The sequence below is a fragment of the Rhinoraja longicauda genome, chromosome 3 (genome assembly GCF_053455715.1).
Source record: "Rhinoraja longicauda isolate Sanriku21f chromosome 3, sRhiLon1.1, whole genome shotgun sequence".
NCBI lineage: Eukaryota > Metazoa > Chordata > Chondrichthyes > Rajiformes > Arhynchobatidae > Rhinoraja > Rhinoraja longicauda.
This window is the reverse complement of record NC_135955.1, coordinates 90,461,316-90,489,238: the sequence shown is the minus strand read 5'-3', so window position 1 is coordinate 90,489,238 and position 27,923 is coordinate 90,461,316. Positions and strand designations below refer to the sequence as shown.

Genomic DNA, 27,923 nt, shown 5'->3' with positions numbered 1-27,923 from the left:
GGCGTGGGCAAGTTCGGCGGAAGGGCGTATTTTCACACTATGGTAAAACAGAAACATTTATGCAAATTTCTTCAGGACAGAAAGATTTCACCATAATGACCAAGTCTGGAAATAATCCAAATTTGGTTTTAAATTGATGGGTAAATAAAAATCAAGTTTTGAAAGAGATCTTTCATTAGATTCAATAGGTTTGAAGTAAACAAATTGTTTTACTTTCTGATACATGTTGTTCGTGTATCATATCATATCATCATATCATATATATACAGCCGGAAACAGGCCTTTTCGGCCCACCAAGTCCGTGCCGCCCAGCGATCCCAGCACATTAACACTATCCTACACCCACCAGGGCCAATTTTTACATTTGCCCAGCCAATTAACCTACAACACAAACCTGTACATTTTTTGGAGTGTGGGAGGAAACCGAAGATCTCGGAGAAAACCCACGCAGGTCACGGGGAGAACGTACAAACTCCGTACACTACAGCACCCGTAGTCAGGATCGAACCTGAGTCTCCGGCGCTGCATTCGCTGTAAGGCAGCAACTCTACCGCTGCGCCACCGTGCCGCCGTAGATCAGCCATGATTGAATGGCGGCGTAGACTTGATGGGCCGAATGGTCTAATTCTGCTCCTATCGGTTATGAGTCTACGATCTATTCTTTCCAAGGGCTGGCATAAGCACGGTGAGCTGAACGGCCACCTTCTGAATGACATGACATTTGATACTTACGGAATGGCATCCAAGGACGTGCATATGGATGTGAGAACCTTGTCGGTGACCAGCTGGAGATTTTGCATGGATGATTCCAGTTTTGACCTCACTTCTTCATGTGACAGAGCCTGCTCTGTTGTTACATCATATGGTAGTTTGCTGCAAACACAAAGACATTTTTACCACCACCGCGTTCGGAACAGAATTTAGGGCATCTAGTTTCGAATAGACTCTGATCAAAATACGGTCAAAAATTAAATTGAGTTCCATTTCATTAGGGCAGGGAACTCCCCATCATTTTAATCAAGTTACCGACTAAGTAACTAAGTTAATTACTAACTTATTCACAAAATGCTGGAGTAACTCAGCAGGTCGGGCAGCATCTCAGGATGGAAGGAATGGGCGACGTTTCGGGTCGAGACCCTTCTTCAGTCTGAAGAAGGGTCTCGACCCGAAACGTCGCCCATTCCTTCTCTCCTGAGATGCTGCCTGCCCTGCTGAGTTACTCCAGCATTTTGTGAATAAATACCTTCGATTTGTACCAGCATCTGCAGTTATTTTCTTACTCTAATTACTAACTTAATTTACTTAAGTTTCAGAAGTTAGAGTACGGATAGAAACGGATGGGAATCGCTTGGATTGTAGATGCTTAAAATACATTTCTCAGTGTCTACAATCCTACATAATTTGTAGTTCAAAATGAGACAAGTTGTGTGAGCTGATTATTTCAACTAACTCCTACAACAAACAAATTTCTCACCCCCAATTTCATTTATTGCTCTCTTTCTTACTGTATTGTTACAATGAGGTCCATTGCAAGCCTGAGGAACAGCATGGGCATGTGGCAGCCTTTTTGGCTCAGTATTGAATTCTACAATATGAGAACACTAAACAGGAACATACCCTTTGGCCCACAATGTCTATGTTGAATGTGATGGCATATTAAAATAACCCCAATCTGAAGAAGAAACCCAACCCAAAATGTCCCCTATCCATGTTCTCCAGTGATGCTACCTGACCAGCTGAATTACTCCAGCATTTTGTCTCTTAGTTTAGTATAGTTTAGAGATACGGCGCCAAAACAGGTCCTTCGTCCCAATGAGTTTGCACAGACCAGCGATCCACGAACATTAACACAATCTTACACTGGGGACAATTTACATTCATACCAAGCCAATTAGCCTACAAACCTGTACGTCTTTGGAGTGTGGGAGGAAATCGAAGATCTCGGAGAAAACCCAAGCAGGAAAACCCAAGCCCCCGGCGGGGGCTTCAATGTCGGGAGTCCCGACCGCCGCGACGTGGCAACTTCAACAGCCTGACCGTGGGAGAAGACGGCAGGGGAAGAGAAAAGAAATTCTGGCCTTCCATCACAGTGAGGAGGTGACTGGAGGAGACTCACTGTGATGGATGATTCTTTTTTTTGTTGTTTTGTGTTGGTTTGTGATTGTGTGTGTAAATGCTTATTTTTATTGCTCTTATTGTTGGACTGTGGGTACTGGAATTTCGTCCAAAAGACTTGTTTTTTTTGGATGACAATAAAGGCTATTCTGATTCTGATTCTGATTCTGATTCAGGTCACGGGGAGAATGTACAAACTCCGTACAGACAAGCACCCGTAGACAGGATTGAACCCGTGTCTCCGGTGCTTTAAGGCAGCAACTCTACCGCTGCGCCACCGTGCCGCTCCTCTTTTTGTGTAAGCCAGCATCTGCAATACCTTGGGTCTGCAGTTCTCTTTGTACTTTTGGTAATGGTGGGACCAGAAATTGAACCCAACCCATTGTTACTTATTTGAAATCTCTATATGGTGAACTCTTAATTTTTTAATTCTACTGAAATGAAGTCCTGAATTCTTTAGGGTTCACTCATAATTTGCAACTGTTCATCCCTTGAATTCATTCTGTGCCATCTCCACAATCTTGACATTCTTCCTAAACTACTTATCAGTCATGAAACTAGCTTAAGATAATGGTCAAAAGCAAGCCATTTAAATAAACTTAACAGTCATTTGTACAGAGACCTTTCGTGGCATTGCACTGGGCCAAAATACACTCTGCGGCCCACTTCTTTTCTGACAACCTAAAGCAATGGACTAGAACTTTTACAAGTTACCAGCAGCAACTGTTTAGTTTAGAGATACAGCATGGAAATGTGGAGATGAGGAACGCCCGACCCTTCCAAGTTCCTCATCTCCACAGAAACAGGTCCTTGGGCCCACTGAGTCCACACTGACCACTAGGGTTGTCAACTGTCTCGTATTAGCCGAGACATCCCGTAGATTGGGCTAAATTGGTTTGTCCTGTATGGGACCGCCCTTGTCACGTTTTAGGCCCGGGGGGCACTGTAGGCCCAGACACTGTAGGCCCGGACACTGGAGGCCCGGGGGCCGCTGTGGGCCCGGACATTGTAGGCCCAGAGGCCCGGGTTCCGCCTAACAGAGGTTATGTAGCAACCCGCCTCGCGGCCCGGGTGGCTGCCATTGGTGGAGTGGGAGCATTTAACCGCTGGCTGGGTGAGGCCATGTGGGGCGCAGGGCGGTGACGTCACCTTTTGTCCCTTATTTGGGAGAGAGAAAGTTGGCAACCGGACTGACCACAGATCACTTGTTCACACTAGTTTTAACTTATCCCACCACCTACACTCCAGGGCTACTTTTACAGAAGCCAATCGACCGACAAACCCGCAGTGAGACAGCTGCACTACCACCTTACCTACAATAGTAAAAGCAAAGGTAAACACACAACCCTATGGCACATACGTATGCATTAAATTCATTTGCAGATTACTACTACTAACCTGGCTTCACCAGTTTGCATCTCCATCTGATTCACCCAGGCCTTGTACACCTCCACTGGGTTTGTGTTTATGGCGAGTGTTTTATTTTCCATGATTTCTTTCACGACTGGAGCAAGCAGCTGTCTGAGTGCGTTTTGCCCTCGGGTACCCCGGTTAAAGGTGACCACCATTTTAATCACCGTGGGGTTTCCAGTGACTATTTCCTGAACTTGGTCCACTTTAGATCTGTTGTGAAGTAAAATGCAAAGTTAAGGAGCTCTAATACACACAATTCCTAAGAAACAAAACCCCCAGCCCCACCACAAACTACTGCTTCCAGCAGAGGAGAGGCAAGGGTGAAGTGATTGAGTTAGCTGGAACACATACTTGATCTCCTCTTCCAATGCAGTCTTGAAAAGCTTCAGTAGAAGATATTCTTCTCTCTGGTTTGAAGCATAGTTGTACAAGGTGAAGATGACTGTATCCATGAATTTGGTTGATTTGTTTTGGGGCATCTGGAAGATCAATTTGGCCAAATAGGCTGGATTTGTCTAGGAGAGACCAAACAAACAATAATTAAAAAAGCAGGCATATTTATGTATAACAATATACATCCTTGCAACATACGCCTACGAGTTTTCTATTCATCGCATGCATGACCTAATCTAGAGTTAGGGCTCCTAGGGCTAACGGAATCAAGGGATGTGGGGAGAAAGCAGGAACAGGGCACTGATTTGGATGATCAGCCATGATCATATTGAATGGCGGTGCTGGCTCGAAGGCCCAAATGGCCTACTCCTGCACCTATTTTCTATGTTTCTATAACTTATCCATCACAACCGTCCAAGGTTCAGAATGCCATAGATTCACTATCCCTTGCAAGAAGAAATCCAACGATTTAGACGAAGAAATTAAATGAATCATCTCCAGGTTTGTGGATGACACAAAGTTGGGTGGCAGTGTGAGCTGCGAGGAGGATGCTATGAGACTGCAGGGTGACTTGGATAGGTTGGGTGAGTGGGCAGATGCAGTGTAATATGGATAAATGTGAGGTTATCCACTTTGGTGGCAAGAACAGGAAGGCAGATGAATGGTAGGAAAGAAAATTGCAGATGCTGGTTTAAATCGAAGGTAGACCAAAAATGCTGAAGTAACTCAGTGGGTCAGGCAGCATCTCTGGAGAGAAGGAATGGGTGACTTTTCGGGTCAGGACCCTTCTCCAGACTGATCAAATGGGTATGAAGAAGGGTCTCGACCCGAAACGTCACCCATTCCTTCTCTCCAGAGATAATGCCTGACCCGCTGAGTTACTCCAGCATTTTATGTCTACCATTATCTGAATGGTGTCAGATTATGCAAAGGGGAGGTGTAATAAGACATGGGTGTCCTTGTACATCAGTCACTGAAAGTAAGCATGCAGGCACAGCAGGCAGTGAAGAAAGCAATTGGCACGTTGAGCCTTCATAGCGAGAGGATTGGAGTATAGGAGCACGGTCCTAATGCAGTTGTTCAGGGTCCTGGTGAGACCGCACCTGGAGTATTGTTTGCAGTTTTGGTCTCCTCATTTGAGGAAGGACATTCTTACTATTGAGGAAATGCAACGTAGGTTCACTAGGTTAATTTCCCGGGATGTCGGGACTGACATATGATGAAAGAATGGATCGACTGGGCTTGTATTCACTGGAAGTTAGAAGGATGAGAGGGGATCTTATAGAAACATATAATATTCTTAAGGAGTTGGATAGGCTAGATGCGGGAAAAATATTCCCGATGTTGGGGGAGTCCAGAGCCAGGGGTTACAGTTTAAGAATTAGGGGTATGCCATTTAGGACTGAGATGAGGAAATACTTTTTCACCCAGAGAGTTGTGAATCTGTGGAATTCTCTGCCACAGATGGCAGTGGAGGCCAATTCACTGGATGTTTTCAAGAGTGAGTTAGATATAGCTCTTAGGGCTAAAGGAATCAAGGAATATGGGGAGAAAGCAGGAACGGGGTAATGATTTTGGATGATCAGCCATGATCATGTTGAATGGCGGTGCTGGCTCGAAGGGCCGAATGGCCTCCTCCTGCACCTATTTTCTATGATTCTCTGTTACTCAAATTTGGGAACATTACTGGTGATCCCCATCTCATGAATGCCGGATTTGTGTACAGACTGAGCTGGCTTATGGGAGACCGGGTGGGATGTATTTGCCTGCCGCAGCGGGCGTCTTAGACAATAGACAATAGACAATAGGTGCAGGAGGAGGCCATTCGGCCCTTTGAGCCAGCACCACCATTCAATGTGATCATGGCTGATCATTCTCAATCAGTACCCCGTTCCTACCTTCTCCCCATACCCCCTGACTCCGCTATCCTTAAGAGTTCTATCTAGCTCTCTCTTGAATGCATTCAGAGAAACATAGACATAGAAACATAGAAAATAGGTGCAGGAGTAGGCCATTCGGCCCTTCGAGCCTGCACCGCCATTCAATATGATCATGGCTGATCATCCAGCTCAGTAGCCTGTACCTGCCTTCTCTCCATACCCCCTGATCCCTTTAGCCACAAGGGCCACATCTAACTCCCTCTTAAATATAGCCAATGAACTGGCCTCAACTACCTTCTGTGGCAGAGAATTCCACAGACTCACCACTCTCTGTGTGAAGAAATGTTTTCTCATCTCGGTCCTAAAAGACTTCCCCCTTATCCTTAAGCTGTGACCCCTGGTTCTGGACTCCCCCAACATCGGGAACAATCTTCCCGCATCTAGCCTCTCCAACCCCTTAAGAATTTTATATGTTTCTATAAGATCCCCCCTCAGTCTTCTAAATTCCAGCGAGTACAAGCCCAGTCTATCCAGTCTTTCCTCATATGAAAGTCCCGCCATCCCAGGGATCAATCTGGTGAACCTTCTCTGTACTCCCTCTAAGGCAAGAACGTCTTTCCTCAGGTTAGGAGACCAAAACTGCACACAATACTCCAGGTGCGGTCTCACCAAGGCCCTGTACAACTGCAGCAGAACCTCCCTGCTCCTAAACTCAAATCCTCTTGCTATGAATGCCAACATACCATTCGCTTTCTTCACTGCCTGCTTCACCTGCATGCTTGCTTTCAATGACTGGTGCACCATGACACCCAGGTCACGTTGCATCTCCCCTTCTCCCAATCGGTCACCATTCAGGTAATACTCTGCTTTCCTGTTCTTGCCGCCAAAGTGGATAACCTCACATTTATCCACATTATATTGCATTTGCCATGCATTTGCCCACTCGCCTAATCTATCCAGCTTCGTGTCATCCGCAAACTTAGAGATGTTGCATTCAATTCCCTCGTCCAAATCATTAATATACACTGTAAATAACTGGGGTCCCAGCACTGAGCCTTGCGGTACCCCACTAGTCACTGCCTGCCATTCCGAAAAGGACCCGTTTATTCCTACTCTTTGCTTCCTGTCCGCCAACCAATTTTCTATCCACCTCAACACTGAACCCTCAATACCGTGTGCTTCAAGTTTGTACACCAATCTCCTATGTGGGACCTTGTCGAAGGCCTTCTGAAAGTCCAGATATAACACATCGACTGGTTCTCCCTTATCCACTCTACTAGTTACATCCTCGAAAAATTCTATAAGATTCGTCAGACATGATTTGCCTTTGGTAAATCCATGCTGAGTTTGTCCGATGATTTCACCACTTTCCAAATGTGATGCTATCACATCTTTAATAACTGACTCTAGCATTTTCCCCACTACCGATGTTAGGCTAACTGGTCTATAATTCCCCGTTTTCTCTCTCCCTCCCTTTTTAAAAAGTGGGGTTACATTAGCCTGGCCTCCACTGCCTTCTGAGGCAGAGAATTCCACAGATTCACAACTCTCTGACTGAAAAAGTTTTTCCTCATCTCCGTTCTAAATGGCTCACCCCTTATTCTCAAACTGTGGTCCCTGGTTCTGGACTCCCTCAACATTGGGAACATGTTTCCAATGTCTTCTGCCGTGCGGGAACTCTGGTCGTGGTTGCATTTCCCACATCCGGCCGACAAATAGTTTACAGAACAGACCCTGTGCCGTAAACCTGGGGGCGACCTGCATCTGAAACCGCAGCTCAAACCCGAGGAAAGCCTTTCACAAAATGTTCAGTTTCAGTACAGTTTAGTTTATTGTCACGTGTACCGAGGTACAGTGAACAGCTTTCTGCAGCGCGCTGACCGGTCAGCAGAAAGACAATACATGATTACCATCGATCCATTTACAGTGTATTGATACATGATAAGGGAATGACGTTTAGTGCAAGGGAAAGCCAGCAACGTCCGGTCAAGGATAAAATGCAAGGGAAGAGTAAAGTTTAAACCTGCTCTCTTGTGAAAATGGATGGTGCTCACTTGCCAGAACCATGTTGACGTCTGCACAGTTTTATTAAGGTTAAATATCTTTTGCAGTATTATGACACAATCGGGTGGCTAACATATGAATTGCTGACAGCAGGAGGATGCTCTGTGATCAGCTGCACTATGACAGCACGCTTGTGTTTGTGAGACTGATTCCAGTAGGGAACTCAGAGTCATACAGTGTGGAAACAGGCACTTCGGCCCAACTTGCCCACACTGGCCAGCATGTCCCACCTACACTAGCCCCACCTACCTGCGTTTGGCCCGTAGCCCTCCAAACGTGTCCTATCCGTGTACCTGTCTAAATGTTTCTTAAACATTGTGATAGTCCTAGGATTAACTACCTCCTCTGGCAGCTCGTTCCAGACACCCACCACCCTTTGTGTGAAAAAGTTACCTCTCAGATTCCTAGTAAATCTTTCCCCCCTCACCTTAAACCCGTGTCCTCTGGTCCACGATTCACCTATTCTGGGCAAAAGACTCTGTGCGTCCACCCGATCTATTCCTCTTATGGAATGGCTCCTGTCATTTAGCTTCAAGTCAATAGACAATAGACAATAGGTGCAGGAGTAGGCCATTCGGCCCTTCGAGCCAGCACCACCATTCAATGTGATCATGGCTGATCATTCTCAATCAGTACCCCGTTCCTGCCTTCTCCCCATACCCCCTGACTCCGCTATCCTTAAGAGCTCCATCTAGCTCTCTTTTGAATGCATTCGGAGAACTGACCTCCACTGCCTTCTGAGGCAGAGAATTCCACAGATTTACAACTCTCTGACTGAAAAAGTTTTTCCTCATCTCTGTTCTAAATGGCCTACCCCTTATTCTTAAACTGTGGCCCCTGGTTCTGGACTCCCCCAACATTGGAAACATGTTTCCTGCCTCTAACGTGTCCAACCCCTTAATAATTTTATACGTTTCGATAAGATCCCCTCTCATCCTTCTAAATTCCAGTGTATACAAGCCTAGTCGCTCCAGCCTTTCAACATACGACAGTCCCGCCATTCCGGGAATTAACCTAGTAAACCTACGCTGCACGCCCTCAATAGCAAGAATATCCTTCCTCAAATTTAGAGACCAAAACTGCACACAGTACTCCAGGTGCGGTCTCATTAGGGCCCTGTACCTCGTTCCTTGACCTCTACTCTGCCCACCAAATAGTGAATTGGAGGCCAAGTTAAGTGAGCAAGCTACTTCATATTATCGAGATGCCACGTATCACACATTGTTAAGCGCTACGAAGCAATAATTCCTTTCATTCAAGGTACTTTACACTGGGCACGAGGGTCAGCACTGTACAATGGGCCACAAAGCACTGGCAGCTGGCTAGTGGGTACGTAGAGAATGATCAACTAACTGCACCGCACACAGTTGCCTGTTCTCCATTTTTTTAGTTTAGTTTAGTGGTACAGCGTGGAAACAAACCCTTCGGTCCACACAGCGATCCCCACACACTAACGTTAGCCTACACCCATTAAGGACAAGATACACTTCTTCCAAAGCCAATTAACCTACAAACCGGTACGTCTTTAGAGTGTGGGAGGAAACCGAAGATCTCGGAGGAAACCCACGAGGAGAACGTACAAACTCCGTACAGGCAGCAGTTGTAGTCGGGGTCAAACCTGGGTCTCAGGCACTGCAAGCGCTGTAACTCTACCGCTGCGTCACCATGCACCTTCTGCACCAATGCACAGAACAACTCCACGTGCATGTGACCATTTGGTCTGCTCCATAATTCGCCCTTGAAGGGGGCTATCAAACGTCATCAAAATGACAAGTTTGTGCTCCACTCCCTCATGTATATTTAGCATTTTAATTAATTAAGAACAGCTTCACAGCTTGCTTAAATATATTTAAAATGTTTACTTTTAAGAATGAGTTTAAACAAATTAGTTTTGTTTCGTTTCATTTATTTTATTGTCACGTGTACCGAGGGCCTGTGATAAAACGTTTGTTGTGTGTTTAACAGCCTTGGTCTGAAGAAGGGTCTCGACCCGAAACGTCGCCTATTCCTTTTCTTCAGAGACGCTGTCCGACTCGCTGAGCGTTTTGTGTCTATCGATCTTTAAGCCTTGTTTTACAAATGCCTGCAATCGTCAGCCTGACCCTTGAGCACGAGGCTTGAACCTGGATCAGTGCAACCTGGCGTAATACAACATCCGTCCAAATTTCTGTGTAGGCTGATGAAGCAGGAACACGTTAGAGGCAGGAAACATGTTCCCAATGTTGGGGGAGTCCAGAACAAGGGGCCACAGTTTAAGAATAAGGGGTAGGCCATTTAGAACTGAGACGAGGAAAAACTTTTTCAGTCAGAGAGTTGTGAATCTGTGGAATTCTCTGCCTCAGAAGGCAGTGGAGGCCAATTCTCTGAATGCATTCAAGAGAGAGCTGGATAGAGCTCTTAAGGATAGCAGAGTCAGGGGGTATGGGGAGAAGGCAGGAACGGGGTACTGATTGAGAATGATCAGCCATGATCACATTGAATGGAGGTGCTGGCTCGAAGGGCCGAATGGCCTCCTCCTGCACTATTGTCTATTGTCTATAGAACAATGGACTAGAAAGTTCAAGCGCTGTAACGATATCTCCCAAACCAATTTCACCACAAGAAACGCGAAACCAAAAGTCTTGTGCAATTCGTGTTATGTAATATTGCCTGTAGCACATTGCCTATTATGACATATTGCCTGCAACAATGCGTGCTCTTACCTGCAGTAGGTAGAATAGATGTTGGTAAGCCTCGAGCTTTTTCCTTTTCTCTTTGCTGAGTGACTTTAGTCCTTGCTTGTCACTCGAAATCACTTCCATAGACTGGCCCTTATTCTTCTTGTCCATTTTCTTACTGTGGGAAATAACATCCTGTTGAAGAAATAGGGGAGGGGGATCAAAATAAGGACGATTTTGCGTTGAATCAAGAGAGAGTTAGATTTAGCTCTTCGGGCTGACGGAATCAAGGGATATGGGGAAAAAGCAGGAACTGGGTACTGATTTTAGATGATCAGCCATGATCGTATTGAATGGCGGTGCTGGCTCGAAGGGCCGAATGGCCTACTCCTGCACCTATTTTGCTACGTTTCTATGAATACATGAATCTCAGCCCACAGCCACCCAGTCTGGGCGGCAAATCATTGCAATTCTCGATTCTGCTGGCCCAGTCATTGATTGCTTTCAAAGCAATGATTGATAAACTTCGGGATGCTCGATGCGATAAAGGGAGAAGGAAATGGGCAGGAAAATACCAAGGACAGAAGATGAGCTGTGATTTTGGGGAATAGCGATGCACGCTTGTGGACTGATTAGTGATCCCGGTCTACTTCCTCGGATAATTGTTTTGCCCTCTGATAATGTCTTAAAGATGTATCCAGTGGGACATTAGAATGTAAGTTTGATTGAATCAGCACATGTTTAGTTTAGTTTAGTTTAGAGATACAGATTTATTCCGAGCAGCTCCGTCACAGAGAACTCTGTGATCTACGGACTGTTCCCAGGGACGCATTTGGAGACTGACATCGAGTGTTGCTGGAAGGTCATCAACTCGGTGAAAGACGCTCTTTGGTCTGCCCGAGCTTTGTTGACCTCCCAGCGGAGCGAGCTGTCCGTCGGGGAATGTTGCTGACTGGCCCGCTGCAGACTGCAGGAGTACGTGCTGAGGAACGCACTGAAGCTCGGTGCAGCCAACGCCAAGGCCCTGTGGGGGAGGACCACAGTCTAGGGTCCTTCCGCTGCTGCACATGGGGTGTAGTGGAGACGCCCCTCCAAATAAGGGATTCTGTGTAAAATTGGAAATGAATATCTGCATTGAATGTGTAACCTCCGGAAATGTCGGATGGGGTTGTGGAAAAGAAGATGTTTTGTAAATATTTATTACTTGAATAAAGTATTTTTTGATTATATAAACATAGCACAAAAAGTAAGGAAATTTGTGTTTGGTAGATTATTTCTTTGTTGTAACAATGCTTCTTGGCAATAAATCTTATACCATTAGCATTGGCAGAGAAGATTTGGCAGATTTTTCATGGTCGCAACCCACATACTCAGCTGTGCTGCTCATCCCACAAATGCATGTTCCTTACAAATGTGGCACCATTTAAAAGGGAAATAAACAGGCTTTCCAACGGTATAAGATTTATTGCCAAGAAGCATTGTTACAACAAAGAAATAATCTACCAAACACAAATTTCCTTACTTTTTGTGCGATGTTTATATAAAATAGAAACAGTCCCTTCGGCCCACCGAGTCCGCGCCGACCAGCGATCGCCGTACATCGACACTATCCTACACAGCAGGGACAGTTTACAACTTTTACCGAAGCCAGTTAACCGGCAAACATATACTTTTTGATGTGTGGGATGAAACCAGGGAAAACCTTCGCGATCACAGGGAGAACGTTCAAACTGCGTACCGACAGCACCCACAGTCAGGATTGAACTCGGGTCTCTGGCATTCTAAAGGCAACAACTCTACCGCTGTGCCAAGATGCCACCCAAGGCGTGGAAAGCGAGGGAAATAATTTAAATGAGGGTAGCGTTGTCAGGATGGGCAACAGGCAGTGGAAGGGAGGGTGAAAATGTGTGGAAGTGGGACACGCCAGAATAAGGAACGTTGGAGAAGCAGGAAGGGGAATTGGAAGGGACTGCATGGAAAATAGAAAAAAGACCTGCAACGTGATCCTGTTTTTCACGAGAAGCCCAATCTTTATGTCCATGAGGTTGAGGTCCTTCTCGAGTTGCTGAGTGGATCGGATTTTGGTAACAACCTCTTCTCGTAGGCTTGCGACTTCCAACTCCTCCTGGAAGTCCAGGTCACTTTGGTCGAGCAGGTGTACGAACTTACGCACTACATTCAACGGGGGTTCACCTGCATTGACTGCAGAGGAAGAACAGGACAGAAGACAGTCAGTCATCTGGAAAGCAACAAAATGCCTGGCAATTGAAGTTCTCCAGTATTTGTGTCACTCTCGCCTTCATGCCAATGATACAGTCAGCCGACCAACACACCATCAGCAATCCACCATCACACCATCAGCAATCCACCATCACACCATCAGCAATCCACCATCACACCATCAGCAATCCACCATCACACCATCAGCAATCCACCATCACACCATCAGCAATCCACCATCACACCGTCAGCAATCCACCATCACACCATCAGCAATCCACCATCACACCTTCAGCAATCCACCATCACACCGTCAGCAATCCACCATCACACCGTCAGCAATCCACCATCACACCTTCAGCAATCCACCATCACACCGTCAGCAATCCACCATCACACCTTCAGCAATCCACCATCACAAGGGCAAAATAAATCACAGCAAGAGTTCATGGTCAAGTCAAGAGATTCAAGAGTATTTTATAGTCAAACAGACACATAGACAATAGGCGCAGGAGGAGGCCATTCGGCCCTTCGAACCAGCACCGCCATTCAATGTGATCATGGCTGATCATCCACAATCAGTACCCCATTCCTGCCTTCTCCCCACACACCCCTTGATTCCGCTAGCCCTAAGAGCTCTATCTAACTCTCTTTTGAATGCATCCAGTGAATCGGCCTCCACTGCCTTCTGAGGCAGAGAATTCCACAAATTCACAACTCTCTGTGTGAAAAGGTTTTTCCTCGTCTCAGTTCTAAATGGCCTACCCCTTATTAAACATAGAAACATAGATGCAGGAGGAAGCCATTTGTCCCTTCGAGCCAGCACCGCCATTCATTGTCATCATGGCTGATCATCCACAATCAGTAACCTGTGCCTGCCTTCTCCCCATATCCCTTGATTCCACTAGCCCCTAGAGCTCTGTCGAACTATTCTTTAACTGTGGCCCCTGGTTCTGAACTCCCCCAATATCAGGAACATGTTTCCTGCATCTAGCATGTCCAATCCCTTAATAATTGTATATGTTTCTGTAAGATCCCCTCTCATCCTTCTGAATTCCAGTGAATACAAGCCCAGTCGCTCCATTCTTTCATCATATGACAGTCCCGCCATCCCGGGAATTAACCTCGTGAACCTAAGCAGCACTGCCTCAATAGCAAGTCAAGTCAAGTCAAGTCAAGTCAAATTTATTTGTCACATACACATACTCGATGTGCAGTGAAATGAAAGTGGCAATGCCTGCGGGTTGTGCACAAAAATAATTACAGTTACAGCATATAAATAAAGTTAATAAGTTACTAAACATAGCACAAAAAGTGTCGACAAAAATTTAGTCTCTGGGGTTATCAAAGTTGACAGTCCTGATGGCCTGAGGGAAGAAGCTCCGTCTCATCCTCTCCGTTTTCACAGCGTGACAGCGGAGGCGTTTGCCTGACCGTAGCATCTGGAACAGTCCGTTACTGGGGTGGCAGGGGTCCCTCATGATCTTGCTTGCTCTGGATCTGCACCTCCTGATGTATAGGTCCTGCAGGGGGATGAGTGTAGTTCCCATGGTGCGTTCTGCCGAACGCACTACTCTCTGCAGGGCCATCCTGTCCTGGGCAGAGCTGTTCCCAAACCAGACTGTAATGTTGCCGGACAGGATGCTCTCTACAGCCCCAGAGTAGAAGCAATGAAGGATCCTCAGCGACACTCTGAATTTCCTCAGTTGTCTAAGGTGGTAAAGGCGCTGCTTAGCCTTACCCACCAGTGCGGCAATGTGCGTTGCCCACGTCAGATCCTCTGCGATGCGGACTCCCAAGTATTTGAAACTGCTCACCCAATCCACAATAGACCCATTTATCTCCAGTGGCGTGTACGTCCTTGGATGTTTAGCCCTTCTGAAGTCCACAATCAGCTCCTTTGTTTTAGTGACATTCAAGAGGAGGCTATTGTCCTGACACCAGAGTGCCAGATCAGCCACCTCCTCCCGGTAGGCCTTCTCATCGTTGTTGGAGATCCGGCCCACCACCACAGTGTCATCAGCAAACAAGAATGTATTTCCTCAAAATAGGAGACCAAAACTGCACACAATACTCCAGGTGCAGTCCCACCAGGGCCCTGTACAACTGCAGTAGGACCTCCTTACTCCTATACTCAAATCCTCTCACTATGAAGGCCAACTTGTCATTAGCTTTCTTCACAGCGATTTAACTATGTAAATGTACTCTAGTGGTATCCCTGGTAATTTGCTCTAAAATGCAGCCTCTTCTACATCGTGCATTGGTTAGGCAACAGCTTGGCTGCACAATTGTGCTTTATACATCAGGGTCAGCTGGAGTTTCCTGGTTGCTAACCGTTTCCTTTTCCCTCCTCATTCCAACCTGTCTGTCCTCAGCCTCCATTGCCAGTGTGAAGCCACGCACAAATTGGAAGATCTATCATGGCTGATCTATCTTTCCCTCCTGACCACATTCTCCTGCCTTCTCCCCATAACCTCTGACACCCATACTTCCTTATCCGGATGCTTCCTTATCGGAGGAATGTATACATTTGAGCTTTAATCCAACCACATTATTATTATTCCAGTTCTGTGTAAATTTACCAGCAGCTGACAGAATTTGCAAAACCTAACAATTACTTGACATTTACTTCTGTGCTTGACTTTTTAGCCTACGATGCAATGCCAAAATAAACAAGGGTCATGGTTGATTGTGTTTTTATCTACCAGAACATGTGTTGACACATGAATATATGTTAACAATGAAAGGAGTTCATTCTCAGTGGCGCAGCCATAGAGCTGCTGCCTTACAGAGGCAGAGACATGGGTTCGATCCTGACTAGGGGTGCTGTCTGTACAGAGTTTGTACATTCTCCCTGTGACCTGCGTGTGTTTTCTCCGGGTGCTCCGGTTTCTTCCAGTATCTACCTCTTTGATGACTCTCAGACTATCTTTGATCAGACTTTGTTGGCTTTACCTTGCACTAAACGTTATTCCCTTATCGTGTACCTATTCATTGTAAATGGATCGATTGTAATCATGTATTGTCTTTCTGCTGACTGGTTGGCACACCACAAAAGCTTTTCACTGTACCTCGGTACACGTGACAATAAACTAAACTGAAACTAAAACTCCCACACTATAAGGATGTACAGGTTTGTAGGCTAATTGGCTTTGGTTAAATTGTACCGAGTGTATGTAGGATAGTGCTAGTGTACGGGGTGACCGCAGGTCGGCACGGACTCCATGGGCCGAATGGCCTGTTTCCGCGCTATATCTCTAAAGTATAAATACTGGAGCAAAGGTCATGACTGGAGCCGGTTAGGCAAGTACAACACAGCTGAGCAAAGCCAGCACAACATCCACTGCTTTGCAGGCCCGGGTTAATGTTACACTGGGTACACTGCTGCCTGACCTGGTTGAAGGTATCACACAAATCTGATCAACGTTCACCTTAAGGTGACCATGAGAACAATTTCAGGATTGGCAAGGTTAACACATCGAGGGCCCGACTGAGAAGAAAGCACAAAGTGCTGGAGAAACTCAGCAGATCAGGTCGAATCCGAGGAGGGAATGAACAGACAGCGTTTTAGGCCAGAATCCTTCTTCAGACTCCAGCACTTTGTATTTTGCTGAACAGATGCTGCCTGACCTGCTGAGTGACTCCAGCTCATTGTGTTTTGCTCAAGATTCCATCAAAGTAGAGCTACTGCCTCCCAGTGGCAGAGCCCCAGTATCGATCTTGACCATGGGGGCAGTCTGGGTGGAGTTTGCACGATCTCCCCGTTACCACATGGGTTTCCTCTGGGTGCTCCAGTTTTCTCCCACATCCCAAAGACGTGCGGGGCGTGTAATAGACAATAGACAATAGGTGCAGGAGGAGGCCATTCGGCCCATCGAGCCAACACCACCATTCAATGTGATCATAGCTGATCATTCTCAATCAGTACCCCGTTCCTGCCTTCTCCCCATACCCCCTGATTCCGCTATCCTTAAGAGCTCTATCTAGCTCTCTCTTGAATGTAGGTGAATTAGCTTCTGTAAATTGCCTAATTCCTGTATTAAATGAAATTCTGGAAATTGGATGCAAAATTGGGAATAACATAGAACTAGTGTAAACGATTGATCGATGGTCGGCGTGGACCTGGTGGGTCGAAGCGCCTGCTTCCACGCTGTATCTCGAAACTAAACACCAGCAGTTCCTCGTGACTCCTGATGAGAATAAGCCTTGTACAAAGGGTGGCAATGAATGAGCTACACACACTTAGCCCAGTCCCCTCACTCTACGAACGTGGTTCACAGTGCATAGATCTTATCGAAGCAGTGAACTGCCTTCGGACACACGTCCTCTTCGCTACTCAGTGTTGCAACTCTTATCCATCCACCAACAAACATCCCATATAGCACTCTAATACAAGATCGGTAGATGAAAGCACCGAGCTTCAGTTTTCCACAGATAACCTCTCCGCCATGATCCCTACAAGAGAAAGGAATAGCAGCCTCTTGCTGGACAAGTAGAAAATTAAAATACAGCTGCAAACTGTAATGACTTCCGTCAGATCATTACAGATCAGATCATTATTTCATCCTAAATACTGGTCTTTACTTTAGACTTTAGAGATACAGCGTGGAAACAGGCCCTTTGTCCCATTGAGTCCGTGCCGACCAGGAATCACCACGTACACTCGCACTATCCTACATGCGAGGGACAATATACAACTTTTACTGAAGCCAATTAACCTAATCAGTCTGAAGAAGTGTCTCGACCCGAAACATCACCCATTTCTTCTCTCCAGAGATGTTGCCTGACCCGCTGAGTTACTCCAGCATTTTGTGTCAACCTACAAACCTGTACGTCTTTGGAGTGTGGGAGAAAACCAGAACACCTGGAGAAAACCCATTAGGAGAAAACCTAAAGTACAAACTCCGTGCAGACAGCACCCATAGTAAGGATTGAACCCAGGTCTCCGGCGCTGTAAGGCAGCAGCTCTACCGTTAATTGGCCTCTGTAAAATTGTAAATTGTCCCAATTGTGTAGGATAGTGTTGGTGTGTGGGGTGATCACTGGTTGGCGTAGACTCGGTGGGCCGAAAGGGCTGTTTGCACGCTGTATTGCTAAAGTCTAAAGTCTGTGAATTGCCTGTTGTGTGTAGGATGCGAAAGTGGGATAACACAGAACTAGTGTACAAGTGATGGTTGGTAAGCATGGACTCGGTGGGCCAAAAGGTCTGTTTAGTTTAGTTTAGAGATACAGCGTGGAAACAGGCCCTTTCAGTTCCGCGCCGACCAGCGATCCCCGCACATTAACACTATCCTATACCCACTAGGGCCAATTTTTTAACATTTACCAAGCCAATTAGCCTACATACCTGTACGTCTTTGGAGCGTGGGAGGAAACCGAAGATCTCGGAGGAAACCGAAGATCTCGGAGGAAACCCACGCAGGTCACGGGGAGAACGTACAAACTCCGTACAGTACAGCACCCGTAGTCAGGATCGAACCCGTGTCTCCGGCGCTGCATTCGCTGAAAGGCAGCAACTCTACCGCTGCGCCACCGTGACGTCTGTTGCCTTGCTGTCTGTCTAAACTCCCTTTGTTGTTACACAGGAGCCAACCACACATCCACACCCAATGTCAATTAGTCTGTCCTCAACAAACAACAGTAACCTGCTACTTAAATTGTCATCCACTTGTAGGAGCAACACTGATAAAGTTAACACGAAAGTAAATACAACAAAAACAAGGCATCCTCTAAAACGTCCCAGCATTCCCAGTCATTATTTTTTCTTTTAATTATATGTATTTGTTCAGAAGAATGACTCTAATTAAACTAATTCACAGGAAACAAAATGTACTTGGGCGATCTTAACTCTGTCACGGACAGAACTGGCTCCTAGACATATAAATAATGTAGTCATGGTTGGCAAAACTCACTCACATCAAACAAATGACTTGGTGAACCACGAAAGCTTCTTTTCCTTAAATGTACTTTTCCTTAAATTACTCAAAATCCAGTGCCTAATAAATGGTTCATCCAAGGACGTACGCGCCACTGGAGATAAATGGGTCTACTGTGGATAGGGTGAGCAGCTTTAAATACCTGGGAGTCCACATCACAGAGGATCTGACATGGGCAATGCACATTGCCGCACTGGTGGGTAAGGCAAAGCAGCGCCTTTACCATCTTAAACAGCTGAGGAAATTCAGAGTGTCTCTGAGGATCCTTCAATGCTTCTACTCTGGGGCTGTAGAGAGCATCCTGTCCGGCAACATTACAGTCTGGTTTGGGAACAGCTCTGCCCAGGACAGGATGGCCCTGCAGAGAGTAGTGCGTTCGGCAGAACGCACCATGGGAACTACAGCAACAGCAAGCAAGATTATGAGGGACCCCTGCCACCCCAGCAACGGACTGTTCCAGATGCTACGGTCAGGCAAACGCCTCCGCTGTCACGCTGTGAAGTCGGAGAGGATGAGACAGAGTTTCTTCCCACAGGCCATCAGGACTGTTAACTTTTATAACTCCAGGGACTAAATTTTGTCTTCTCTGTATTAACTTTATTTATATGCTGTAACTGTAATTCTTTTTTGTGCACAATCCGCAGGCATTGCCACTTTCATTTCACTGCACATCGTGTATGTGCATGTGACAAATAAAAATTGACTTGACTTGAATAAATGATAACGGTTTGTACAACAACTGAGTAAATAGCAGGTGAATGGAGAAACAGGGAACTGCAGATGCTGCTTTACAAAAAAAGTGCTGGATTTGTTCATAAGCGATAGGAGAAGAATTAGGCCATTCGGCCCATCATGTCTACTCCGCCGTTCAATCATGGCTGATCTAGCTTTCCCTCTCAACCCCATTCTCCTGTCTGCGTCTCATAACCCCTGAAACCCGTGCTAATCAAGAATCTATCTATCTCTGCCTTTAAAATATCCTTTGACGTGACCCCCACAGCCTTCTGTGGCAAAGAATTCCACAGATTCATCACTCTGTGACTAAAGAAATTCCTTTAACTTGGCTGGTCAGGCAGGCAGCATCTCTGGGGAACATGGATAGACGACATTTCAGGTGGGGGGGGCCTTCAGACTCATGGACATTTTGGGTCGGGACCCTTCTTCGTACTCGGTTAGCGGTTAAAGTCGTTTTTGAGAAAATTATTCAAATTAACTAGTAAATTCCATGACTTCACTGAGGTCTTTCAAAAATATTGCTCAGCCTTTCGGGTGGAATGCCATTTGTTGAATCAGTCAGGATAAAGTTAGCTGAAAGTAAGGCGCCATAAGTATTCAGTACTCAGGGGTGTTTAATTATGATTCTCTGCCACAGAGGGCAGTGGAGGCCGATTCACTGGATGGATTTAAGAGAGAGTTAGATAGAGCTCTAGGGGCTAGTGGAATCAAGGGATATGGGGAGAAGGCAGGCACGGGTTACTGATTGTGGATAATCAGCCGTGTTCGCAATGAATGGCGGTGCGTACAGGCTCGAAGGGCCGAATGGCCTCCTGCATCTATTTTCTATGTTTCTATGTTTCTATTTGTATCTACACTGTAGTGTAGGACTTAAGAGTACAAAAATCTATATAAAGCAATCAAATTTACAGATATAACATATAACATATAACAATTACAGCATGGAAACAGGCCTGTCCGGCCCTACCAGTCCACGCCGACCATTCTCCCTGACCTAGTCTCATCTACCTGCACTCAGACCATAACCCTCCAATCCCCTCCTATCCATATACCTATCCAATTTACTCTTAAATAATAAAATCGAGCCAGCCTCCACCACTTCCACCGGAAGTCCATTCCATACAGCCACAACCCTCTGAGTAAAGAAATTCCCCCTCATGTTACCCCTAAACCTTTGTCCCTCAATTCTGAAGCTATGTCCCCTTGTTGGAATCTTCCCCACTCTCAAAGGGAAAAGCCTACCCACGTCAACTCTGTCCGTCCCTCTCAAAATTTTAAAAACCTCTATCAAGTCCCCCCTCAACCTTCTACGCTCCAAAGAATAAAGACCCAACCTGTTCAACCTCTCTCTGTAGCCTAAGTGCTGAAACCCAGGCAACATTCTAGTAAATCTCCTCTGTACCCTCTCCATTTTGTCGACATCCTTCCTATAATTTGGCGACCAGAACTGCACACCATACTCCAGATTCGGCCTCACCAATGCCCTGTACAATTTCAACATTACATCCCAACTTCTATACTCGATGCTCTGATTTATAAAGGCAAGCATACCAAACGCCTTCTTCACCACCCTATCCACATGAGATTCCACCTTCAGGGAACAATGCACAGTTATTCCCAGATCCCTCTGTTCCACTGCATTCCTCAATTCCCTACCATTTACCCTGTACGTCCTATTTTGATTTGTCCTACCAAAATGCAGCACCTCACACTTATCAGCATTAAACTCCATCTGCCATCTTTCAGCCCACCCTTCCAAAAGGCCCAAGTCTCTCTGTAGACTTTGAAAATCTACCTCACTATCAACTACTCCACCTATCTTAGTATCATCTGCATATTTACTAATCCAATTTGCCACACCATCATCCAGATCATTAATGTAAATGACAAACAACAGTGGACCCAACACAGATCCTTGGGGCACTCCACTAGACACTGGCCTCCAACCTGACATACAATTGTCAACCGTTACCCTCTGGTATCTCCCATTCAGCCATTGTTGAATCCATCTTGCAACCTCACTATTAATACCCAACGATTTAACCTTCTTAATCAACCTTCCATGTGGAACCTTGTCAAATGCCTTACTGAAGTCCATATAGACAACATCCACAGCCTTGCCCTTATCAATTTCCCTGGTAACCGCTTCAAAAAATTCAAGAAGATTAGTCAAACATGACCTTCCAGGCACAAATCCATGTTGACTGTTTCTAATCAGGCCTTGATTATCCAAATAATTATATATATTGTCCCTAAGTATCTTTTCCATTAATTTTCCCACCACAGACGTCAAACTAATAGGTCTATAATTGCTAGGTTTACTTTTAGAACCTTTTTTAAACAAAGGCACAACATGCGCAATGCGCCAATCTTCCGGCACCATCCCTGTTTCTAATGACGTTTGAAATATTTCCGTCATAAGTATTCAGTACTCAGGGGTGTTTAATTATGATTCTCTGCCACAGAGGGCAGTGGAGGCCGATTCACTGGATGGATTTAAGAGAGAGTTAGATAGAGCTCTAGGGGCTCTAAATAAGGAAGAATAATACACTCGGTAAAGGCAGCTCCAAAAACAACAGACGAAATGGACAAAATGCAAAAAGGCTCAACTAATGTAACAGAAAAACATGAAGCACGCAATTGGCAAACATTCAACACAATGGCAAAGCTATGTGATACACACACCATTCTGGAAAACTGAAGATGAACTTGAAGCAAAGCAATGCCAATAAAATGAACTACATTTTTAAATAATGACTAAACTGTGCAATGATCAGTGCCGTGACCAAGTAAAGGAAACACTGAGGGCCTGAAGACTTGCCCAATCTCAATTAAGAGGTTAAAAAAAACAAAGCGCTAGAGGAACTTTTTGTGGCACTGTGGCGCTGCGGTAGAGTTACTGCCTTACAGCGCCAGAGATCCCGACTACGGGTGCTGTCTGTACGGAGTTTGTACGTTCCCCCCCTGACCTGCCTGGGTTTTCACCTGGTGGATCCGGTTTCCTCCCACACTCCAAAGATGTACAGGTTTGTAGGTTAATTGGTTTCGGTAAATTGTCCCTAGAATGTAGGGTAGAACTAGTGTACGGGTGATCGTAGTTTGGCATAGACTCGGTGGGCCTATTTCCAAGCTGTGCCTCTAAACTAAACTAAACTCAGCAGGTCAGGCAGCATCTGCGGAGGTAAATGGCCTGACGACATTTCAGGTTGAAACCTTTCTTCAGACTGATGGGGGAAGGGAAAGAAAGCTGGGAAAGAGGGGTAAGGGTGATGCAAATGCTGGCAAGTGAGAGGTGGATACAAGGGGGGGGGTGATCGGCAGATAGGTGGAGAAATTGATGGTCATTATCTCCACTCATAGGCCATTAACCGTCCCGTCACATATATCCACCTATCACTTGCCCATGACTTTGCTCCATTCCTATCTCCCTTGTCAGGCTTTCTCCCCTCCACCCCAACAGTCTGAAGAAGGATCCCAACACAAAGTGATGTCAGTCCATTTTCCTCCTCAGATGCTGTCTGACACTCCGAGTTCCTCTAGCACTTTGGTTTTTGCTCAAGATTCCCGCTCCTGCTCTCTCAATTATGTGGTAATAGGTGATCTGCAAAGTAAGGTGATGAAGAGAAGAAATGAGCAGCAGATAGATGTCATGTTGATTCATAAAATGGTCGGGATTTACATTCTAACCTCAGTAATGAAAATTGCAACAGCAAGGGCTAATAGTTAAATACTCACTCAACGTTTTGTAGTCAACTTTAGCTTTATTTGCTCTGAGGAATGCTTGAATTTTAACGATTTCTGGCATCTGGGAGAAAGGACAACATTTTATTTGCAACATTTACTGTCATAGATCAAACTGCTCCAAACGTACAACTTTCCAGCAACAAATATAACAATATTTTTAAGTTAAATGCATCATACGTCGCCTACTAGTTCCACTGTTCGCTTCTTTGTATAGACAATAGACAATAGACAATAGGTGCAAGAGGAGGCCATTCAGCCCTTCGAGCCAGCAGCGCCACTCAACGTGATCATGGCTGATCATTCTCAATCAGTACCCCGTTCCTGCCTTCTCCCCATACCCCCTGACTCCGCTATCCTTAAGAGCTCTATCTAGCTCTCTCCTGAATGCATTCAGAGAATTGGCCTCCACTGCCTTCTGAGGCAGAGAATTCCACAGATTCACAACTCTCTGACTGAAAAAGTTTTTCCTCATCTCAGTTCTAAATGACCCCTTATTCTTATTCGTATCCTTTCGTTCTCACCTCTTCCCCAGCCAACAATGTGCCCATTATGGGCCCCACCCTTCCTTGGTCATCTTTTGCTGGCCCTGATTTGTTCTGACCTTTTCCTACCTCTAGTTCCTTCCTCTCTACTTTCAATCTAAAGAAGGGTTCCGAACCGAATTGTCACCCATCCTTCTTCTCGGGACATACAGCCTGGACCCGCTGAGTTACTCCAACAACTTTGTGTCTATCTTCAGTAGAAACCAGCATCAGCAGTTCCCTTTTATACATGGAAAGGTATGGCACAGGAGCAGGAGACTCACGATGCCTATGCCAAACATGATGCGAGGATGAAATATAACTGGCCTGCATATGATCCATACTTCTCTATTCCCTGCTTATCTTTGTGTCTGTCTGAAAGTTGCTAACTACCGTTTTTGGCTCCCCCATCAACCCTGGCAGTACATTCCAGACACCCACCACCCTCGGTGGAAAAAAATACTTGGCCCCCACATCTCCTTCAAACGTTGCCCCTTTCACCTGAAAGCTTTGTCCTCCAGTCTTTGACATTTCCACCCTGGGCGAAAGCTACTGTCTGATGTTACAGCACCCCCATTTGGTGAGATGGCAAACAGCACTTGGCAGACAGAACCACCAGGTACACAGAGCGATAGGGAGGGGTTGAGCAGGCTAGGACTCTATTTCTTGGAGCACATGAGAATGAGGGGTGACCTCATAGATGTGTATAAGATAATGAGAGGAATAGATGGGGGTAAATGCAGTCTTTTATGCAGAGTAGGGAATCGAAAACCAGAGGACATAGGTTTAAGGTGAGGGGGGGAAAGATTGAATCGGAACCTGAGGGTCAACTTTTATTTTTTCACACAAAGGATGGTGGGTGCATGGAACGAGCTGCCAGAGGAGGTAGCTGAGGCACGCACCATCACTCCATTTAAGAAATATTTAGACAGGTACATGGATAGGATAGGTTTAGAGGGATGTAAGCCAAACGCGGGCGGATGAGGCTAGTGTAGATGGGACATGTTGGTCAGCGTGGGCACATTGGGCCAAAGTTCCTGCTTAATTCTATTTCTCTAAGGAAAACTTTACTGCTACCATATTTGATATACTCATTCAAAATGGTTATATTAATTCAGCAAATGCCTCCAGCTGTGGCGTATTTATTGTCTCGTTGACAATCATGTGTTGAAAAATGCTTTAATAACTGTCTTGCTTACCACCATAGGTGGACACAAGATGCTGGAGTAACTCAGCAGGTCAGGCAGCATCTCGGGAGAGAAGGAATGGGTGACGTTTCGGGTCGAGACCCTTCCTCAGTCTGAAGAAGGGTCTCGCCCGAAACGTCACCCATTCCTCCTCTCCTGAGATGCTGCCTGACCTGCTGAGTTACTCCAGCATCTTGTGTCTACCTTCAATTTGAACCAGCATCTGCAGTTTATTTTCCTACACATCTTGATTCCCATCATACTTCATTCATAAGATCAGTAGTGATAGGAGTAGAATTAGGCCATTCGGCCCATCAAGTCGACTCCGCCATTCAATCATGGCTAATCTATCTCTCCCTCCCAACCCCATTATCCTGCCTTCTCCCCATAACCTCTGACACCTGTACTAAGCATTCTACTCTCAGTCAAGCAGGCAAGGTGGTCCAATTCTAAACTAATTTCATAACTGGGCCCATAAATTAAACTGAAAAGCAGCCATTTTGTTCCCTTTGATGTATTTTGGATAAGCTGAAAACTTGTATTCACCATGAGAAACAACACTAGAGCAAAGGGATAGTTATCAAGGAGTGCATAGGAAGGAACTGCAGAAGTAACTCAGTGGGTCAGGCAGCATCTCTGGAGAAAAGGAATAGGTGATGTTTTGGGTCGAGACCCTTCTCAGACAGAGCCAGGGGAAAAGGGAAGGAGAGATACAGTGGGTGATATATAGAGAGATATAGAACAAATGAATGAAAGGTGTGCAAAAAGGCAACAATGATAACGGAAACAGGCCATTGTTAGCAATGGGGGAGGGACGGAGAGAGAGGGGATGCAAGGCTTACACATATAACACATATAACATATAACAACTACAGCATGGAAACAGGCCTGTCCGGCCCCACCAGTCCATGCCGACCACTCTCCCTGACCTAGTCTCATCTACCTGCACTCAGACCATAACCCTCCAATCCCCTCCTATCCATATACCTATCCAATTTACTCTTAAATAATAAAATCGAGCCAGCCTCCACCACGTCCACCGGAAGCCCATTCCATACAGCCACAACCCTCTGAGTAAAGAAGTTCCCCCTCATGTTACCCCTAAACCTTTGTCCCTCAATTCTGAAGCTATGTCCCCTTGTTGGAATCTTCCCCACTCTCAAAGGGAAAAGCCTACCCACGTCAACTCTGTCCGTCCCTCTCAAAATTTTAAAAACCTCTATCAAGTCCCCCCTCAACCTTCTACGCTCCAAAGAATAAAGACCCAACCTGTTCAACCTCTCTCTGTAGCCTAAGTGCTGAAACCCAGGCAACATTCTAGTAAATCTCCTCTGTACCCTCTCCATTTTGTCGACATCCTTCCTATAATTTGGCGACCAGAACTGCACACCATACTCCAGATTTGGCCTCACCAATGCCCTGTACAATTTCAACATTACATCCCAACTTCTATACTCGATGCTCTGACTATACCAGTTTTGTTTTGTCTATAATTATCAAGGAGACCCCTTCGCAAAATCAGTTCCCAGTCGCACCACGGACGAAGCAGGGTTCTTAAAAAAAGAAAAATCTGAAGAATGTCCTCGACCCGAAACGTTGTCGGCCCATTCCCCTCCACAGATGCTTCCTGACCCACTTAGTTCCTCCAGCAATTAGTGTTTTGTTCTCGATAAAGTGTAAGTTCAACTCACATGATCTTTGAAGTATTGACATCGCTTGCGATATGCTCTTCTTGCTTTCCACATCCTGACAAAAGACTGGATCTACAGAGAACAGCACACATGGATTACAGACCTATAAAGTTCGGGGTGTAATCTTTAACTGGGTTCTGCTTCTCAATTTCCTTATCAGTTGTAGCTCAGTGGTTATTTGCCAGTGTATACAAATTATACATTATTTGCCAGATGATACAAAGCTGGGTGGCAGTGTGAACTGTGAGGAAGATGCTATGAGGTTGCAGGGTGACTTGTACAGGTTGTGTGAGTGGGCGGATGCATGGCAGATGCAGTTTAATGTGGATAAGTGTGAGGTTATCCACTTTGGTGGTAAGAATAGGAAGGCAGAGTATTATCTGAATGGTGTCAAGTTAGGAACAGGGGAGGTACAACGAGATCTGGGTGTCCTAGTGCATCAGTCACTGAAAGGAAGCATGCAGGTACAGCAGGCAGTGAAGAAAGCCAATGGAATGTTGGCCTTCATAACAAGAGGAGTTGAGTATAGGAGCAAAGAGGTCCTTCTGCAGTTGTACAGGGCCCTAGTGAGACCGCACCTGGAGTACTGTGTGCAGTTTTGGTCTCCAAATTTGAGGAAGGATATTCTTGCTATTGAGGGCGTGCAGCGTAGGTTTACTGGGGATGGGGAGAAGGCAGGAATGGGGTACTGATTGAGAATGATCAGCCATGATCACATTGAATGGCGGTGCTGGCTCGTAGGGCCTCCTCCTGCACCTATTGTCTATTGTCTATTGTATATAAAGTCCCTATCATTCAAAACGGTCTCTCATAAAAACTACAAAGTCCCTATCATTCAAAACGGTCTCTCATAAAAACTACAAAAACTATGACAGGAATAACATTACCTTAGTGATAGCAGCAACGTTATCTTGCAGGACTCTTAACCTGCCCTTGTAAGACTTCCTCTGTTTATATCCTTTCCAAGACGACTATAGGAAAGAAAATATGAAAAAGATTTTAAAAGATTTTCCTCCACCAGTTTCCAGCCACCATTTCTCACAATTACATAAGTGCTGCATTTTTAACGCACCAGAAATAATCTTAGTGTCACAAATTTAAAAACAAAGGGTAAAGTATTATACATTTTACCGTATATGATTAATATCCAAATGAAGCACCTTTCAAACAAAAATAGATGAACATATCCACATGAATAGAACATGAATATGAATAGGTGGTGAATTTGTGGAATTCTTTGCCACAAAAGGCTGTGGAGGCCAAGTCAGTGGATATTTCTAAGGCAGAGATAGATAGATTCTTAATTAGTACGGGTGTCAGGGGTTATGGGGAGAAGGCCGGAGAATGGGGTTAGGAGGGAGAGATAG

General features: G+C 45.5%; 1 protein-coding gene across 1 annotated transcript in view; it reads right to left on the bottom strand.

Moving 5' to 3' along the window:
• iqgap2 (IQ motif containing GTPase activating protein 2) overlaps positions 1-27,923 on the bottom strand; it is a 336,236-nt gene that overhangs the window by 56,499 nt on the left and 251,814 nt on the right. Inside the window, exons 20-27 of the mRNA XM_078396643.1 lie at positions 27,444-27,527; positions 26,557-26,628; positions 23,149-23,218; positions 12,516-12,724; positions 10,568-10,717; positions 3,880-4,043; positions 3,514-3,738; positions 733-873 (exon numbers count right to left, since the gene is read on the bottom strand). Of these exons, the coding sequence (XP_078252769.1) occupies positions 733-873; positions 3,514-3,738; positions 3,880-4,043; positions 10,568-10,717; positions 12,516-12,724; positions 23,149-23,218; positions 26,557-26,628; positions 27,444-27,527 (1,115 nt within the window). The remainder of the gene's footprint in view (positions 1-732; positions 874-3,513; positions 3,739-3,879; positions 4,044-10,567; positions 10,718-12,515; positions 12,725-23,148; positions 23,219-26,556; positions 26,629-27,443; positions 27,528-27,923) is intronic.